General features: G+C 42.5%; 1 protein-coding gene across 1 annotated transcript in view; it reads left to right on the forward strand.

Moving 5' to 3' along the window:
- Nucleotides 1-15,778, forward strand: part of HPS4 (HPS4 biogenesis of lysosomal organelles complex 3 subunit 2) — a 231,277-nt gene that overhangs the window by 9,900 nt on the left and 205,599 nt on the right. Inside the window, exons 3-5 of the mRNA XM_069214693.1 lie at nt 7,460-7,550; nt 12,602-12,745; nt 13,852-13,959. Of these exons, the coding sequence (XP_069070794.1) occupies nt 7,460-7,550; nt 12,602-12,745; nt 13,852-13,959 (343 nt within the window). The remainder of the gene's footprint in view (nt 1-7,459; nt 7,551-12,601; nt 12,746-13,851; nt 13,960-15,778) is intronic.

Genomic DNA, 15,778 nt, shown 5'->3' on the forward strand with positions numbered 1-15,778 from the left:
ACACCAACATGTTTATGCAGTATTCTACAACACAAACGTACCGCGCGGCCAGCTTAGAAACAGAAAGTGTGTTAGTTCTTTGCATAAAATAAACTGCCAAGTTTTTAGGTTCTGAAAATATTTTGACTCCAAAAGGATGCGTCTTTGGAAATACTATTTTGTCATTAAAAACTTGATTTGCAGTGGATAGCAGATGTACTTTTGCTACCCTACTTGCTCCAGCGTGAGCGATGTCATGGTCTGCAACATTGCTGACCACCGAAACATGAATGTTCATTTATCTTCTTTTTGGGCAGCAAAGGTTACTACTACACCAATAGTCCTCCCAGGGAGAGATGTCCTTCAGTTGTATCCATGACCAGTAGCCTTTCATCTACATACAGTCTTCCTGCCACCATCCTGTTTGCCTTCAATTGTGTGGTTGATGTTTTTGCGTGAGAGATGACACCACTTTTCACATATCATTCAGGTGCTTAGCTTGATGCTTTTTTATTTCTACAAAATGGTCGCTGATGGAGAGCATAAATGGTGATTGTGGTAACATATTTAGATCCAAATTAAAAACAAAAATCTTTTACACACTACTGGCTCATTATTTATTAAGATCTTCTTCACTGAGCTTTCGGAACCCTGCACCTACTTTAGAAATATGTGTCAATGTGTTGTTTTATCCTATCAAGGCCCTTGAGTCTCTGGACCCTCTGCTGTTGTGGGGTTATAGTTTTTATAAATGCGATTTAACAAAACTGAGTTGTTGTCTTTTTTTCTTGTTTTTTTCTCTCTATTAAACTCTTTTACTTTATTAGTTAATTAATTGCACTGTGTGTCACACAAGCACAGTTTACATCCGGCAATCACATAAAGTGTTTGACACATCTCAGAACAGACTTCGTCAGTGATGTTGCCTTGTAGTAAAAAAAAATAATAATAATAATTCTTGTACTCTGAAATGCAAAACATGAAATCATGATTAAATCATCTTGTTTAAACCTTTGACTGTTCTTACAGCGTATATCGGCATCATGAAGAGATATAGCCAGGTCACCCCCGTGACACATACGTACTTCATATATATATTATTGTGCCCCCGTTCTCGGCACTTGTTCATTATTGTAATTTTTTTCATCCCCTGCGCCCCGTGGGTGACAAAGGTTTTGTTGTGGTGTTGGTGGGAGAGAGTTTGAATGCGCTGGTCTCGCCTTGGCACCTGCAAGCTCCTGTACAGCATAGATAAAAACTGCAGCCAAAGCCAATAGATTCCAAAAGTGAGATCTATTGACTTTGCAAAATGCCTGTTTCCACAGGAAATGTTTTAAAGATGGTCTTTTGTGTTCGCGTAGATAATGTACTTATCTGTTTGATTGCTTCACTTGTCAACTGAGCTTTTGGTTTCAGTGACTACTTTCTATTTAAGTTATTTGCTTTAACTAGACCACTGACAATATTAATTTACTTAGCAAACACGTTTTCGTATAAGGTTTCTCACACAGATAATTACTTAGGATTTTATATTTTTGTTAAACTAACAGAGTTAGATCACGAAGAACATGTAGTAATGTGGCAATTCAATAACCTCTAATATATTAAACTATTGTAGGACGTTATTTAAATTGTTGAAAAATCACTCCCAAATCGTTCTAGCTCTTTAATTTTCCGACACATACTTGTCCCCTAGTGCCACTTGTAATTTTCTTTAACTGATTAATTTCTGTTTGTTAAATTTTGTTCGAGTTTTCTTTTTTTTTTTTTTTTTTAAATGTTTGGAATAAAATAATGAATGCATATTTTACGAAGTGTACTTGTAGAAATATAGAGGCTAAAACATTGTAAATTAAAATAAACAGATATTTTCCAACAAGGTAAGATATAATTGAGTATTCATGGGTCATGTGCAATCCTGGGATTTCTATATTTAACCACTTTGAGATGACTACTTTTCTGAAACTTGGACGAAACCAATAAAATATTCATCATGTAATGTATCTCGAAGTAATGCCTGCGATGTCCTTGCGAAACTAATAGGTAGCATCAATAAGGTATCACATCGGATGTGTCCGGTTAAAGATTTATTCTTAAAAAAAGATGACTGAACAAATATTGTTATTAGCTATTTGTAATAAACCCTTTGTGTTATCGACAAATATAGAATTCCTGTTCTGATAGCATTAATCTTTCGTGCGAACAGGAACATTTGTTCACAAGTAATACCGATCTGGACAATAAATAAACAAAACCCCAGCACAGCAGAGTAGATCACCCCGGTCCTCACTCATTTATGTTTACTTTTTGTGTTTTGCTGGACTGTTGTATTTTTGTGCGTAATACTCTGGGGGACATTTAACGTTATGTGAGCACCGGAAGTGCTAAATTCTGACACCATCACGGCCACAGTTTTGTATTGACTGGTAGTTTAAGTACTTCAAAAGCTTTAGCAGCACTGTTTTACCACCATAGGCATTGGAATATGAATTCTTGTCACAGGACCTGTGCTGTATTTGCCTGGAAAAATAGCAGCATTTGTTAACGTATCTAAAATAAGTACTAGAGTATTACAAAAAACCTATACATACCAACATAACACAATTATAACAGTTACTAGACACCACAAAAGTCAAAGCAAAATACAACAACCACAGTACAAAACAACAAACATTTGCTGCAATAAAGTGGCTCAAAAACTGAACAACACAATTAACAACAGAACACATCACTGCCACAACAAATGTGTACAGACTTTCTTGTCTCTCTTTACCTACCACCTGTGGAATCCAGCTTTATACTACTAAGATAAATAATGTTCGGAACAACCACCCCCATCCCTTCCAACCCAACACATAAAATGGCATCAGGTAAAAAGGTTTAGTGATCCAACTCGTTAACCTCCTACTGGGCAGCAGGGTTCAGAAATATACTCTTGTAGATGGAGAGTTCAAGTGTATACAGTTTAAATATGGCCGTAGCCTACTCCCTATTTTCTCTGCTGTGTCTAATACAAGGACATATCGCATATGCTTTATTGTTACATATGCTTACTAGTCACATACATTTTATTGCATTTAATTTTATTGGTCTTTGGCTTTAAGACAGCATGTATTTTTAAGGGATTTTATTTATTTAACCCCCAAGACCTGTTATTTTGTGCAACAGGATTGTTTTATGACCTTGAAGGTAATTAAACCCACCATTTCTACTAAGCAAATCACTGACAACTGATCCACTCCTACAGTGCACTCCCATCATATCAACCACCAATGCAGTGGTGACCGTCATCTTTACAAAACCAAACTCAAGTTTATTTATTGTGCCAGTCTTACATAGACAGGCCTTACAGTATACACAACAAATATACAATATATATTTTTTTAAATGATCAACTTCAAAATAAGATATATAAAAAAGTACATTAGTTAAAACTACTACAGATAAAATTTGGGCACCACACAAGATTCTTGAAAGGCCCTACTACTGTGAAAAAGTGCAAGGGCCTAAGCAATTGAGCAGACCTTAAGGTGTTAACTCTTCTGTGGCCAGTTTATTGCTGCTTTCCTGAAGAACATCTAGTACCTGGTTGTGGTCACCGTTCAGCAGCTGCCAGAATTCCCTCCCACGGAAAGTTTTACAGTAGTCGTAATACTATAACTTTATTGCAACGAATTCGAATCGTCAGTAGCTAAAACAGCACAAAAATGAGTATAAAAATTCATACAACATTAAAGTAATTCACACAGCGGCCTTGCCATTCGTAGCAAAAAGTGCTAGAGCATGGATTTTAAGCTGTCCTTTAATCAGGAAGTCTTCAAAAACTATTGCACCTGGCCTCCCACTAGGAGGTGCTAGATTTTGAGTCTGGGGAAGATATTATGCATAGTCCTATTAGAACATAAGACCGACAAGAGGGGCATTGGTTGCATAGTACCTGTTTCCTTTGCCGACCCGGACTAGCCCAAATGCTATTTATCTAAAGCAACATGAAAATGGGTATAAAAAAAATCATATAATTTTAAGGCGCTTTGTACAACATCCAAACCAAATAGTGCTAGTGCTTGGACTTTAATCCGCCCTTTGATTAGTAAATCTTCAAAAAGATATACCATTACACCTGGCATATCACTAGGAGATTCTTGTGTTTGGACCATGGGCAGATATTAAACATGGTCATGTATGTACATAAGACCAACAAGAGTGGCATGGATTACAAGGTCCCCATTTCTTTTACCTATCTGGACTCATTTAGATAAAAACGTTTAAGTGATCCTAGCACTACAGTCTCACTACCAGTTGCTGGCCCCAAGTTCCTTTAAGTCAGTCAGATGCCCCCATACCTTTTATAGCAACATTTAAGTTGAGGTAATTGGAAATTGGATAAGAACGTCCCTGTGGTCCGGTCATAAGACTCTTGTCATGTAGTCAAAACTGCTGGTTTCGGGCGGCAGCACCACCACATGTAGGGGACTGAGTCGATCCCACACTGTTTGGTAGCTGTTGGACGAACCCTTTCTAGCTAGCAGCGCCTTACCCAAATCTAGACGTAATGGTAATTTGTTGCAGTCTGATGCAAGATACTCCGACTCCTCAGGGAAGTCACAGTTGGCAGATCCAGCCCTTTTCTCTCATTAGAACTAGTCTCATCCAAGCACAGGCAAACAAAGAGATGCATGACAGTTTTAAAGGCATTTATTAAAAAGAGTGAAATCTGTGATAAAATGTATGAGCTGCGATTATTAGGAATATAGATCATAGGACAGTTAGAATTGTTACCATAAGTGAAAATCCGATGAAGAATCCCGCATGTTGGAATACACATGTGCCTAAATATTCCTACCCACGCTTTCTAGCTTCTACATGAGAGCATAGCACTGATAGCCCTTTTCTGCTCATACAATCTTTGGAAGGAACACTCGCCCCATACCTGAAAAGCAGAGGTCCGCTGGCTACCTCCTCGGTTGGCTGTAGAGCCAGGGCTGAGGTCAGCAGAGTGGCAGTGAAATGGCTCAGCTTAGGATGGCACCTCTGGCTGGAATGACCTCTCTAACCTTCTTTGACCTTTGTGATGTCTTTATAACAAAACATGTTATATTCTGAAAACCGGGCCTGACGTGATCCTGTGTCTGAGTGTCGAAGATGGCTGAGCTCTCTTGTGGTGGCAATACTAGATAGAATATCATTTACAACCTTAGGCAGAGGTACACAGCAAAATGTTTTTCAAGGAAAGTAATAACGCTTTTGCAGAATAGCAGCTGATTAGAAAAATAAAACATCCCTCTAAAATACCAGTTATGCTAAAATGAATAAAATAAATGAATCATGTAACTAGGTAAAAGGGCACAGGCCGCAGGCATAGGCTAAAGTACGTGTGCCCAAGCAAGGCTCTAAAATCAACCCACAACACCCTCCTCTTTGTCAGGACAAGAGTGGGGGGTGGGGGGGAGAGAGGGGGTGGTCCAAGACCACAAATAACTACACTTTAGAGCTGTAACACTAAAATATACATAAAGAGATACAAATGTCAAAGTTGGCAAGCAAGGTAGGTTGATAGGCAAACCAAATTAAAAGGACAATTTAGAATTGAAATAAAAAATGCAAAAGTCTAATTCAGCAGTAATCATGATCCTACAGGAAATATACAATTTCAGCAATGAAAATAGAAGCCAAGACCGACACCTCTTCAGCAGGTGATAAGGTGACTAGCTCATTAGATGTAGGGTCCACGGAGCACACATGCAGATGCGTAAGCCATAGGTCCGGCCGAGGGGGGCAGCATTCTGTGCAGTGCCAGAAGTAGGAGGAGCCAGGACGTCCGCAAATGGTGACTCCTAGGATCCCTCGTGTAACAAACGCCTATTCATGCTGCCACTAATTTTGTTGGGCAACCCTAAGTTAATAACATTTGCCAGAGTAGATTGGTATTTATAGCATCAAAGGCTGTTTTAGCAAAAAACGGTTAGCTTGACATGACCATTTAAGCTAGAGTCAATTACCTTGCCTTCTAGCAGCCAATTTCTGGTGCTTAAGTGTGAGTAAATTTGTAAAGATTAACAGATTGTGGTAGAAGCAATGTTAATGTAAACCCTCCCCCAATGTTAACATGATTGTCTGTAACTGTAATTGATGTCCACTTGATGACATTTGGTTCTTCCTGTTTTTTTGCTACTGTTTCTGTTGTGTTAAAGACATTATAGGGTCATTATGACCCCGGCGGTGAGTGATAATGTGGCGGTAGTACTGCCAACAGGCTGGTGGTACATACCGCCACATTATGAGAATGGCAGGTTGGCTGCAGCCAACCCGCCACTTCTCCACTCATACTGCCATGGCAGTATCAGCCGCCGGGCCAGAGATCTCAATCTCCAGCCCGGCAGCCGGCATAGTACCGCCGGCGGTATTTTGAGCCTACCCACCGCCATGGTTTTCATGGCGTTAGCATCACCACGAAAACCATGGCGGTAGGCCCTACAGGTGACTGTGAATTCCTTCCCTGTCATCGGTAGGCGGCTCCCCCACCCCCAACACATACCTGACACCCCCGATCCTCACACTCCCACCCCCATCCCCCATCCATGCACACACCCGCAGACACGCACCACGCATACACCCAGTCACTCACACTGGCATTCACGCATACTACCAGACATGCTCGCACACATTCTTAAAATATCACTCGTACGCATACAACCACGCAAACAACACAACACACACGGATGCATTCACACACACTCACCCATTCATGCACACAACCAGACACACACGCACACAACACCCCCTCACCCACCCTCCTTTGTCAGAAGCCTGACTTACCTTGTTCTAGGTGATCTTCCGACAGGGAATGGGAAGGGGCGCTGCTACCGCCAGCAGCGCCCGCCAGCAGAACACCACCAGGCCGTATCACAGGTCATGATGCGGCTGGTGGCGTTCAGCTGCCGTGGCGGTGCTGGTGGTAGCAGCACCAGCTTACCACCGTCCGCCAGTATGATCACTGCTGGATTGCCACCCTTCTTGTGGCAGAAGTCCGGCAGTGATCATAATATGGCAGACGGATGGTAGCCATGGTGACAGTATGTTGGCGGCCATGACATCAGCGGTAGGTGGTTTCTGCGGCGAATGACCAAATGAGGGCCTATATTTACAGAAGAGTATGTCTTTCTTCTTATGGGGAGAGGTAATGTACCAGTTCATACAAATCTGGTATTGAAATATGTTTTTTTTAAAACTACTTTGTTATCGAACATTTTGAAATATTTAGAAGTGATTTCCATCATACTAGTAAAATAAAGTGTCTGCAATGTCTCTGTTTCTTTCTTACTTTTTGACACAACCTACAGCGTGCAGTTCCTTAAACTTTTTTTATTTTTATTTTTTAATTCTATGCTGTGTAGTAGCTGTGGTTCATGTTTAATTTTCTACAGTATTGTTAAGAACTAGCGTATGGCTTTTATAACGTTTGTCAAATTTATTTCTATAGGTTGAATTATTTTTTCCTATATGATGGCTCTAAGGTGAGATGCGAAGGGGACCCAACACGGGCTGGCATTAATTACTTCTACCCAAAACAGGTAAATTAATTTTAGATTAAAACAATATTGTGCTAATTTCTCATTAAAGCCAGAACAAATGTAGCTGTTGTTATTCTCTGGATGTGTCTGTTCTTAAAAACTGATATTTATTTTAGCTTGGGGCATATTGTCATAGACCACTAGGTCTACACCATTATTTACTCTTTTGTTTAGATTTTTTTTTAATTGCAAGTAAAGCAATAAACAAATCAGTGCAGCACCATAATTAACAATAGCAGTTTGCAGCTAAACCATATCACATCACCTGGATGGCACCTGTTCCCTCCCCATCCACAGAGACCTTAGGAGATATCCATAAAGTCAAGTCATGTGCCATTACGATCATCGGGTACTGTGAGGCTGGGCAGGGTACACAATCCACCTCTATGATTTCCCCCCCCCCCCCCCTCCCCCCAGATTTCAGTCCATTTGTTAGGACAGCGCCTAGTCTTGTACACCACTCTCTCCGTCAACATGCACCAGTCTAGATCAGTCTTCCAGTTAGCCAGCTCCGGCAACCGATATGCCTTCCAAGTTCGGGCAATATTGCGTTTTGCCATCATTAACCTCAGAGATGTCCAGGTTTGGTCCATTCATGTAATGTCAGTTGTGCCCCAGACATTTAACAGACACCATTTAGGGGAGGATTCAGCAGTATTTCCACAAACCGTATTTAAGCATGACACCACAGACTCCCAGTATCTCCGTATGGCTGGGCAGTTTCATAACATATGATAAAACGTCTCAAAGTGGCCACAGTATCAAGGGTAGAGTGGTGAGGCCATTCTGCCCATCTTTGCCAGAGTGGTACAAGCGTAATAACACCTATGAAGGATTTTCAATTGGACTAAACGGAATCTAGAATGGGTGGCTACTCATGTGGGGAAACTAAAGCCTCCAGTCATTCGTCTTCGTCTAATTCCACTAAATCGTGCACCCTGTGTTCCCATAGACTGCTAAGTGTATCAGGAGTGTTATTGATGAGTTTGCGATATGTGATGAAGATTGCTTTTTTGGGCATATATTTGATCAACAGCCGGTCTTCAAGTGGGGAGGATTCTGAGAGTTCTTCTCCTTTTGGCAGTATCTTATGGAGGGCAGGACAAATTTGTAGGTAGAGGTAGGTCACAGTAGGTGCAAGTTGTTAAGTAGCTTGAAGGTCTGGGAAGGGCAGGATAGCGCCATGGGTCCATAGGTCTACCACCTTTTTAATGCCAATAAGATCCCAATTACGGAACCCCAACTGTATACCTAGAGTACCCAACTGTGCATGTCCCACAGATGGGTGGCCTGTGTGATTGTGTTCTTCCACCCCAGTGTATGAAGTGTTTTGTGCAGGAGTGTTAGGGTCACCGCTGTGGGAGTGGGGACGGTAAGTAGTTCTGTGTAGAGTAGATGTACCCAGGCTGAGAAGCGTGGCCCAAAACCAAATCTTTAGAGGACTTCAAACATATATGGTCTCTCAATAGTGTTGAAGGCCATCCAGTTGTCCGGACATCCAATGAAAACATCAGGGTGTCTTCTTGAATAGTGGACGCTCGACCCAAGACACCGTGCAGGCATCTCAGTTTAAGGGCAGTACTCCGTCCCGGCATAAAGCCAGACTGATCTGTGTGGATTAGGGAGGGGATCACTTGATCTAATCGGGAAGCTAAAAGCTTAGCAAGAATCTTGACCTCAGTATTGAGGAGTGAAATAGGCCTATAGGAGGCACAGGCCTCTGGTGGTTTGCTGTCTTTGAGTATTACTACTTTACTAGCTAATGCCTGATCTTGGGGTAGGGCCCCTTTTTCTGGCTCTCAAAGAACGTTGCATGGAGACTGGGGGTGGTTGTGGATGCTGTAAGCTTATAAAGCTCTGTGGGAAGACCATCGGGTCCATTGCTTTCCCGGACAACAAGTCGCAAATCGCTTCCTATTGTTTACGTTTAATTGAAATGTAGAAGTACACAGCACTGCCATTTTGACATTTTGATGAGGTGGCAAGGCTCTGGTTAATGGAGGAACTCAGAATAGTGAAACAGTACTCGGTTTCCTTGTGTATTTTAGGGGAATCATTCATGCATTACTACAGATGCCATGGCAAATTCGTACTCGGTGATTAACTGGAATCTAAATGGTGTTGCTTTTGTTGAGCCAGATTTAAATATTCTTCTTCTGACATATTGTTTTTCTAACCTATAATTAAACTTCCCTATACCTCTTCTTCCCTATTCTTCAATTTTCTCTTACCTTTCTAAGTGTGTACCCTGAGGGCCAACCCATACACTAAAATAGTGGAATGTGAAGTCCCCCACCCAAGGATATGAAGTTGTTAGAGGGGAGCTGAGAGAACACGGGACCCCAAGAGGTGAGTAGCTAGGTTACCCCCAGAGACCAGGAGAGCAGTGTAAGTACCTGGCCTTCCCAAGGACTAACAAGAGAACTTAGAAAAAGAGCTATTCAAGAACCGGACCAGACAGGAGGAACCCAAAAGTGGATTCTGGAAGAAGAGGACCTGCAAAAGAAAGGGACAGAGTCCAGCCCGACAGGGCCAGAGACACTACCCACCCTTCTGAGGATGAAGATCCAGGTTGACGGGGGAAGGTGAAGAACAGTTATGGAACCCAGGAGCTGCAGAGGGGGCCTTGGAGTGGTGCAGATGATGTCCCACGTCGGTCGCCGGGTCACAGATGGTCTGTGGTTTAGAGAACCACCAACAAGCTTTGGCAAATGCAAGATGAGGGCAAAAGAAGAGTTGCAAGGCTGAAGAGGACCAGCAAGGTCAAGGGGAGAGCAAACAGAAGCAGTCGCAGCCCCCACAGGCAACCCACTGGCAGCAGGCACAGTAAGTTGCAGTGAGGCTCAGTCAGCACACCTGGAGAGGAGTCCCCCGTCGCTGGAGCAGCAGAGGAGAGACTGTCCTTGCAAGGATGAAGTGCGGGGGCTACTTGGAGCCTGAAGATCCCTTGGAGCAGGCGACAACAAGCTTTGGTTACTGCAAGAGTCACAGTGACAGGGGTACTGTCCTGCAAGGAAAGGCAAGGACTCACCATCTCCCAAAATGGGGCATAGAGGACCAAGGGGACCACTCCAGACCACCACCTGTGTTGCAGGATCCACGCAGTTCAAGAGGAGAGCAGATGCATGCATCGCTGTAGGTGCCTGCAGATGCAGGGAAGTAACTCCTTCACTCCAAGGGAGATTCCTTCATGCTTCCTAGTGCAGCTCTTGCTGACCCCAAAGGATGCACAGCTGTGGAAATGTTGCAGTTGCTGGAAGAAGCCAGGGAAACAATGTTGCAAGGCGAGGTCGTCTCAGGAGTTGCAGTCTTGTCTATTCCTGAAGTGTCCAGTTGCGGTTCCAGTGGCCAGGAGCAGAAGTAGACAATGCAGAGGAGTCTTGCACTCCAAATATGGGGACCCACCCACAAGTGAGTCCCTAAATAGCCCTACATTGGTGGTTGGTCACTTCGAATGGTGAGCACCTATCAGAGGGGGTCACTGACGTCACCTGCCTGACCTGGCCACTCTGATGCTCCCAGGGGCCTCTGCACATCTTGTTGTCAAGATGGCAGAACCAAGTGGCCACCTGGAGGAGCACCGGGCACCACCCCTGGGGTGGTGATGGACAGTGAAGTGGTCACTCCCCTTTCCTTTGTCCAGTTTTGTGCCAGAGCAGGGACCAGGGGTCCATGGACTGGTGCAAACCGGTTTAGGCACCAAATGTGCCCTTCAAAGCAAACCAGTGGCCTGGGGAGGCTACCCCTCCTCAGCCTTGTAACACCTGTTTCCAAGGGGGAGGGTTTTGCCTCCCTCTCCCACAGGAAATCCTGGTCAAGCAGCAGAAAGGCAGAAACCTTTCTGAGGGGTGGCAGCAGCGTGGGCTGCTCGCAAAACCCTGAAAGACTGGGAGCAGCAATACTGGGGGGTCCTCTAAGGAACCCTCACGGCACATGGAATCATGCCACCAATACTGGCATTAGCATTAGGTTATTATTCAGACATGTTTTACACCAAACATGCCTAGGTTTGGAGTTACCGTTATGTAGCTGGACCACAGTTAGTGACCTGTGGCCAGTACACAGATAAAATGGCTTCACCGCACTTGCGAAGTCCAGAGCATTGGAACTGGAACCTGCACCCTGCCCTTTGGACTGGAAGGGCCTACCTAAGGGGTGATTTACAATGACCTGTGTTGAAAGGGTACATGCACCTTTTCACGCAGGCTGCAATGGTATGGCTGCAGACACATTTTGCATGGGCTCCCATGGGTGACGTAATATATGCCTCATCCCATGGGGGAGACCCCTGGTGTTCCAGTGCCCTGGGTAACGAAGTTCCATATACTAGGAACTTGTAAGGAGACACCAGTATGCCAATTGTGGAGTGTATAAAGGTCCAATGTAACCACATTTGGAGGGAGAGCGCACAATCACTGGGGTCTTGGTTAGCAGGATCCCAGTGAAAACAGTCTAAGCACACTGATAGCAGGCACAAAGTGGGGGTAGCCATGCCAAAAAGAGGGTACCTTCCTACACTAATCATGCAGCTACCTGTATACTTTTTTTATCTTGTACCTGCATGTATATGTTATTTAGACATCAACATTAGTAAAGCTGATAGGCCCAATTTGTACCAGGAAAAAAAGTCAGAGCTTATTGGCTTAGCTCATGCTTGCTAGATTATGTTGCTGTAGTAAAGTACCAAGAAGTCCAGTGGCGGAATACTGTGTAATATGCAGCCTAAACTTAATAAATTACTTTCCCACCCCTTTCCTTTATATGGTTAACTTTAAAGATTAGTCGGTCTACTGCTATCCCTGCCTACCTCAGGTTTCTATTCCTTGAAGTAATTTTTCTTCTGTTTCTTTAGAGAACAGGCCAATGACCAGCTCTCCAGTTCACACTATATAGAAAACTAAAATGTTCAAATAAACGGTGCATGTTTTTGTGAAGTTTTCAAATTCCTTTAGGGGAAACAATTCAAATGTTAACATTATTGAAGAGTTTTTCTTTTACAGGCACGTCTAAACAACGCGTGTTTCATTGCTAAATTTATTATGTACTTGCAGACTCCCATTGATGAGCAGGAACTGTTGTGTGGACAGATAGCAGGGGTTGTATGTTGCATTACTGAAATATCAAGTTCACCTCCTGATCTGTTGAGGTTAAGAAGATTAAAATTTGCAATAAAGTGGGATGGAGATTACCTTTGGGTAAGTGAATAGTTTAGAATAATGCAACAGTAGTACATTTTTGTAAACGATTTATCTGTAGAGTGAAAAAACCTAACCTCGGTATGTGTACTGAGCAAAGATGAATGTTGATAAACAGTTTTGTGAATCTTATTACTAAACTCTATTTAGTTACAGTTCAAAGCATAGCTTCCACACACGGTGTGATTTGTCATAAGTACTTGATGAGAACATTTTGTTAAAATCTCTGCTGTTTGGATGTACTGTTTCCTAATTTCTAGGTGTCACTTGACAGCACAGCTGTCACCATGACTGAAGTTATCAACTCAAAATAGCGCTCATAAGTACTACAGAAAGGGGGAACTGTGGCTCCACCCGGATATTGGTTCTACTGAGTACAGCTTTTGATTTGACAAAAGCTGTGTTTTCCACTGAAAGAATGCTTTCGTTCCAGTCAGCTGTGATCATATTTATTTAGCTCTTTTGAGACAGTATGATGGCAAACGAAGTCTCATTAGCCCCATAAAATGTCAAGTGAAGTTATTGTGTTGCAACAGGATGAAGCTTGGCCTTTATGTCACACATTCCGTTGGGATGCTGTTACAGGAAGTCTCCTAGAGTATTAGATATTTACGGTGTTTGTTTTTCTCTGGCAGAAGCACAGATGGGAGGAAAACGGTCTTCATTATCGAGGCTGGGGTTGGGCCATTATTTGTGCTATACTTATAAAAGTGTGCCCTCTCACTTCTGTTTGAGTCTCTGTGGACAGTCTAATACCAGTTGTCATGATTTGTCTGAAGAACAAGGTACTTGACATAGGGTCTTTTTCCTTACTCTCCTTTCACCATCCCGAGCATCACTGTCCTGGTGGCTGCTAGAGCAACACGTTGTGAGAAATGACACTGCTAAAACAACTTTGTCCCCCAATGTTTGGATACTTTAAAGTTAAGGCCAAGATAAAAAAAAAAAAAACAGTAGACTGCTCTAATAATGTTCAAGAAATGGTCACCACTATAATTTGGGTGTTGTGTTGATACATCTTTGTTTTACTTGTAAAAAATAAAATAGATGCAATGGTCGTATTTAATACTCACCTACTTTTATTTCAAATTGTTCTTCTTTTGAAGGTTTTGGGGTGTACAATAGACATTTCCGATGATAGCTGCAAGCGGTTCCTGAATCAATTGATTGGAATGTTCTGTTTCTATAATGGCCCAGTCTGTCATGCTTACAAGGTAATTAATTGTAGCGTGAGCCTTTTGCCTTTTTTTCCATTTAAATGTCTTCAGTTTATCAGGTTATATGTATTACATAATCTCCAAGTCATCTCAGCTTTCGCTCCCTCTTTCTCGGTCACTTATACAAACACTCCCACTTAAATTGGGATGCACACATACAGGGAGTGCAGAATTATTAGGCAAGTTTTATTTTTGAGGATTAATTTTATTATTGAACAACAACCATGTTCTCAATGAACCCAAAAAACTCAATAATATCAAAACTGAATATTTTTGGAAGTAGTTTTTAGTTTGTTTTTAGTTTTAGCTATGTTAGGGGGATATCTGTGTGTGCAGGTGACTATCACTGTGCATAATTATTAGGCAACTTAACAAAAAAAAATATATACCCATTTCAATTATTTATCATTACCAGTGAAACCAATATAACATCTCAACATTCACAAATATACATTTCTGACATTCAAAAACAAAACAAAAACAAATCAGTGACCAATATAGCCACCTTTCTTTGCAAGGACCCTCAAAAGCCTGCCATCCATGGATTCTGTCAGTGTTTTGATCTGTTCACCATCAACATTGCGTGCAGCAGCAACCACAGCCTCCCAGACACTGTTCAGAGAGGTGTACTGTTTTCCCTCCTTGTAAATCTCACATTTGATGATGGACCACAGGTTCTCAATGGGGTTCAGATCAGGTGAACAAGGAGGTCCTGTCATTAGATTTCCTTCTTTTATACCCTTTCTTGCCAGCCACGCTGTGGAGTACTTGGACGCGTGTGATGGAGCATTGTCCTGCATGAAAATCATGTTTTTCTTGAAGGATACAGACTTCTTCCTGTACCACTGCTTGAAGAAGGTGTCTTCCAGGAACTGGCAGTAGGACTGGGAGTTGAGCTTGACTCCATCCTCAACCCGAAAAGGCCCCACAAGCTCATCTTTGATGATACCAGCCCAAACCAGTACTCCACCTCCACCTTGCTGGCATCTCTGCCCTTTACCAATCCAGCCACGGGCCCATCCATCTGGCCCATCAAGACTCACTCTCATTTCATCAGTCCATAAAACCTTAGAAAAATCAGTCTTGAGATATTTCTTGGCCCAGTCTTGACGTTTCAGCTTGTGTGTCTTGTTCAGTGGTGGTCGTCTTTCAGCCTTTCTTACCTTGGCCATGTCTCTGAGTATTGCACACCTTGTGCTTTTGGGCACTCCAGTGATGTTGCAGCTCTGAAATATGGCCAAACTGGTGGCAAGTGGCATCGTGGCAGCTGCACGCTTGACTTTTCTCAGTTCATGGGCAGTTATTTTGCGCCTTGGTTTTTCCACACGCTTCTTGCGACCCTGTTGACTATTTTGAATGAAACGCTTGATTGTTCGATGATCACGCTTCAGAAGCTTTGCAATTTTAAGAGTGCTGCATCCCTCTGCAAGATATCTCACTATTTTTGACTTTTCTGAGCCTGTCAAGTCCTTCTTTTGACCCATTTTGCCAAAGGAAAGGAAGTTGCCTAATAATTATGCACACCTGATATAGGGTGTTGATGTCATTAGACCACACCCCTTCTCATTACAGAGATGCACATCACCTAATATGCTTAATTGGTAGTAGGCTTTCGAGCCTATACAGCTTGGAGTAAGACAACATGCATAAAGAGGATGATGTGGTCAAAATACTCATTTGCCTAATAATTCTGCACTCCCTGTACACTTATACTCTCCTACTCTTTCCAGTGAGTACAGAGCAGATTTCCTTTAATGTGCAATGATAAAAGACAGTATTCCTATATTTGGGCCAGTTAGTTACTGTGAAGGAACAA

Source organism: Pleurodeles waltl, chromosome 11 (assembly GCF_031143425.1).
Source record: "Pleurodeles waltl isolate 20211129_DDA chromosome 11, aPleWal1.hap1.20221129, whole genome shotgun sequence".
NCBI classification, from domain to species: domain Eukaryota; kingdom Metazoa; phylum Chordata; class Amphibia; order Caudata; family Salamandridae; genus Pleurodeles; species Pleurodeles waltl.